We start from the raw sequence: 4,776 nt of genomic DNA, 5'->3' as shown, positions 1-4,776 counted from the left end.
GTATTAACTAATTAGAATAATGCATGTAGAAAATAGTAGGAAATAATCAGTGCTATAATGTATTTTAACAGACTTTATTTTTATGGAAAACTCCACAGTATACTATATTTGAACATAATATAACTGTATCTTTTATTTTTTGTGTTTTGGGGCACATTTAATTCATAACCGCTGAAATATAGGTCTTTGTCAGCTGTTTGGCCGCTCCGTGTCTCCGTACCGTAATACCACAAATAGACGTGCAGCAGAATCCAGGTGGCGGCTCACTTGACCGGGTGTTCACAGATGACGGCTCACTTCACCGCGGTTGCCAGATGGCTCAAAGATCCACATTTCCTACACTCCTCAGGTTGGCCATTGTAGAACACAAAGCCTCTAATCGAGCCTAATTGGATCATGGATGGCAGGTGGGAGAGCTCACTTTTCTCGTTAGTTCTCAAACGAACATGGAATCTTGAGGCTCCTGTCTTGACTCCATCTACATCTTTAATTTGAAAGGCTTTTGTAACTGAGCAATGCAATGAAAGCCATGTGGAAATATCCTCAAGCTTAATCCTCTCTGAAAACATCACCACTGTCACAATTCTGAGTTCTCTCTCAGCTAATTGAATCAAATCAATCTTTTGAAAACAAGCAGACTCATTCTTCTTTCTTTGAAATCTTTCCAGACATTGTTCATATAGCAACAGGGTAGTAAATATCACTTCAAAAGTTTTCCTACCCAGTAAGGCAAAGACAAAGTCCAGCTGAGAAGGATTAAATCCCAATTCACTTTGCAGTATCCTTCTGCTAAAAGTCACACGGTCCATTTCCAGATACTCCAATAACACGAATCTTGCAGCATTCCGTCGTTGCCCTTGCACTGACATTCTAGCTCTCAAACCCCCAAGAGGAAAAACAAATCATCAAAAGGCTTTGAAGTGGGGTCTTTAAATCTACAATACCATGGCCTGGGGTGAACTGCCTTCTTGATCATGGTGTCTCCCCTGCCAGATAAGTACTAAATATTATTAAACAAATATCACCGTAATGTTAAAATATTACAAAAAATGTAGCACTCAGGCTTTTAGACATGAACACTTATCATATGATCCTCAACAATGGTGACAATAATAATTCATGCTGCAGTGCATGAAGGGAGTTTTTACTATAGTGTTAACCAGTATGCATTGCAGCATGAAGCATTTTGTTGATTGTCACCATTGTTGAGATTCATATGCTGGTTCTTGATGTCTGTGTGTGTCTAAATAACAATGGAGTTTAAATATTTATATGCATTACATAGATTTAAGATTCATTCAATATAACTATTGAAGCAACGCTTTCATTTTTATGCTGTAGTTTCACAGGGTTGGTTATTGAAAACCCGAGCATATAAATAAAAAATAAATAAAAAAGTTATTTTGGAGGTAAACAGGTCAGTTCCTTCATCATATGAAAACAGCTATTAGATGCTCACTGCGCAGCACTGATCTTTCTGCTTTATAACAGCACATGCATTATTACAGAGAGCTAGATCTGACAGAAAAAGTCAAGGGTCAAGAGCCCAATTAAAGCAAACACTGACCTCCATGATGGTGGTATCATTTTAACCAATAAAATATCAACATCTGATCCTCTGTGATTCTCAATAACAGCAGGTGTTCATCACTAATGCATGATCATCATTTAATTAGTCACTTAATTATCTCATTAACTTTAACTCTTTGAAGACTTGGGATTTGACTCGAGACTCGTTTGTGACTTGAAAGGAATGACTTGGTTCCTTCTCTGGTGAAATCAGCTGCTGAGTTCATGGGTGGAATAAACATATGGCAGGACTTTTACTTTCTGACCCATTGACTATCCACCTCTGTCTGTAATATATCTGCTTGTTTTACACTCTTTGGCCACCATGTGGTATTGTGAGCAAATGAAGCCTCTAGAAATTAACCCTTTTGTGAACCAAGCTTAATGATTCATAAAGCTTAATTTCACCATCACTACTTTTTAGAACAATGCGATAATATTAATTAGCATTTTCAGGAAATATATCTTCTTCTGGTCAAAATGACCAGCACACAACATGAGTGTTAAAAAAATTATAATAAAAAAAAAACACTTTCTCACTCCAAAATGAACTCAAAAGTTGATATCCCTTCCTTTAATATATTATATTTTCAGTATTTCACTTCTGCTTATTGGAATCATTTTTTTGCTTGACTTTCTTTGAAAACTGTGGTGCCCCCTTTGATTTTAGCATCATATAGTGATTTTCCATTAGCAGCAGCCATTGCTGCAGCTCCAGCAGCTGCTCCTGCCAATAAAGCTGCACGACTAGGAGCAGAAATAAACATTGCACCTCCTGCAACTGCTGCTCCTACAGCTCCTGCCACTAATGCTGCATCTTTAATCTTTTTCAGCATTATTTTTTTCTGAGCTTTCTCGTACATTTCATTTGTGTAACACTGTCCTCCGTTGTCCATCACCATTCTGTCTATCTTTTTCAGCAGTTCAGTGACCTGTGATTGATTTTCTTCATCTGTGTTGTCGAAAACATGATAACGACCTTTACACTCTCCAACTAGCTCTCTAATCTGCTTGTTATTGTTCAGAAACTCCTCAATAGCTTTTTTTTTAATCTGTAACTGATCTCCTCTAGTGAACAGAATGATGGTGTAACATGCAGCATCCTTTCCAAAGTTCTCCTGAATCCATTTTACTGTGTTTTTCTGTTCCTCTGTGAACTTATCATCTAATCTGATGACCAGCAGAAACGCATTAGGACCAGGAACAGACATCTCTACACATCTCACTATTTCATGCTTCATTTGTTCTTCACTGATTTTTGTATCAAACAGTCCTGGAGTGTCGATCACTGAGACGATTCTATCTTCTACCATCTGCTGATGTTGTTGGCATTGTTTAGTCACAGATTCAGTAGAAAAATCTTCATCAAACACTTTTTGTCTCAGGATGGTGTTTCCTGTTGCACTCTTTCCAGCTCCAGTTTTCCCCACCATCACGATCCTGAGATCTGTGCACTCGCCAGGTTTTATGTGGCTGTTCTGTATGGACTCTGGGATGGAGTTTCAGATCAGAAAAACAAACAAAAAAATTATTTGATTTTAAAGTTTCATTGAACTTTTTCATAAATGTGTCATGATATTTGGGAAAAGTGTTATAAAACTGTTCTCACCTGCTTGGGTTGGATGTTGTGTTGTCTCTGTCTGTTTTTTCTTCTGGTCCCATTTTATTGTTGTGCTTAATGTCCAGTATTCTTCTGGTTTCTGGACTGATTTTTTTATTTGCATATGTTCAAATGAGCTTTTCAGTGATTTGACTGATTGTTTGACCACCTCTTCTTCATCATTCTTGTTTTCGTGGGGAACTCTGGAGCATTCTTCTTCATAAAGTTCTGTTCTCTCGATTTTTGTCACATGAGAACTAAAACCTTTCTTTTCAGTCACAACATTTGTTATGCTTTTTTCCTTTACAATGTGTGTGTGACTCTCTTGCACTATTTTTATTTGCTCTTGTTTTGTCTCTTGCACTGTTGTTCTGCCCTTCTTCATTCCTTGTTTTTTTGTTTCTTTCCTGCTCTTTGTTGGACACCCCATGTAAAGCTTATTATCATAATGCTGACCATCATTCTGCTTGATGATTTCATCAATTTTCTCTAGAAGCTCTGTGATGTGAGTTTGATTGATCTCATTTTTATTGTTTATCACATGATAATTACGTTTGCAGTGCCTGATTAGTTCCTGAAACTTAATAGTAAATGTAAAGGCAATCAATTCTCTCTTTGTCATTTTTTCTCTCCCGATAAACAGCACCATGGTGAACTTTAAAGCTTGAGCTCCAAAGTTGTCCTGAATTTCTTCTGCAATGTTCCTCTGCTCCTCTCTGAAGGTCTCCAGGTTGATGACGAGCAGGAACACGTGAGGACCGGGATGAGCGAGAGAAAGACTATCCATCATCTGCTGCTGCAGCTCTTCATCGGTCAGCTGAGTGTTGAAGAATCCTGGAGTGTCGATGATGGAGATGTTTCTGTCTTCTACTCTTCCTCTCTGTATCTCACTCTCTCTGGTTCTGCTCTCTTCAAATGTGTCTTGACCCAGTATTGCATTTCCTATTGCACTCTTTCCAGCTTCACAGACTCCCAGCAGCACAATCCTCAGTTCCTGTGAATCACCTGAAGTCAAACAGTTCATGTCATTAATTGAGTTCTTGGTGATTTTTAGATGTTACCGTTATTCTAACATGCCTATTTTTCAGTTCCAGATATTCTTTGCTAATTCACCATAGCCACTTTCACTCATGAATGTTTTGCTCTGTATCTTGAAACAGTTTGAGTGAAATTTTCATCCATCCATTGCTCTACCTGCATAAGTATTCACAGAAGGGATAGCAAAGGTAGTAAACAACTAACTAAAATACTGCTACTAGCAACTAACTAGAAAACTATCCAAATGCTAACTAACTAACTAACAGCTAACGCACTACTAATGGCAAACTAATGTACTGCTAACTAGCAAATAACTAGAAAACTAACAACAACTAGCATCTAACAGTTAACATTTAACAAGTGACCTACTAACAAATTACAAAAAAATCAAGGCCATAACAATGTCTTAAACATTTGGGGGGACCAACTTATATGCACCCAAATAGCAACATATTGTCAGCCCAGATCCGGCCCACATCTGGGCACATGTGGAATGATGATGTGGCCCACATGTAGCGTGGAACGATGGCACTTGGGCGGACCGCTCCTGTTTGCCAGATCTGGGCCAC

At 38.2% G+C, this 4,776-nt stretch overlaps 1 protein-coding gene across 1 annotated transcript; it reads right to left on the bottom strand.

The window, feature by feature from the left end:
• Positions 1–2,186: 2,186 nt before the first annotated feature.
• On the bottom strand, positions 2,187–4,193 carry LOC131543521 (uncharacterized). The gene is made up of 2 exons (XM_058780908.1): positions 3,179–4,193; positions 2,187–3,058 (listed from the first exon to the last, which is right to left on the bottom strand). Exons 1-2 carry the CDS (start codon positions 4,191–4,193, stop codon positions 2,187–2,189), a joined length of 1,887 nt encoding a protein of 628 aa, XP_058636891.1.
• Between the last annotated feature and the right edge of the window lie 583 nt (positions 4,194–4,776).

This window comes from Onychostoma macrolepis, chromosome 01 (assembly GCF_012432095.1).
Source record: "Onychostoma macrolepis isolate SWU-2019 chromosome 01, ASM1243209v1, whole genome shotgun sequence".
NCBI classification, from domain to species: domain Eukaryota; kingdom Metazoa; phylum Chordata; class Actinopteri; order Cypriniformes; family Cyprinidae; genus Onychostoma; species Onychostoma macrolepis.
This window is presented reverse-complemented; position numbering and strand designations above follow the sequence as displayed.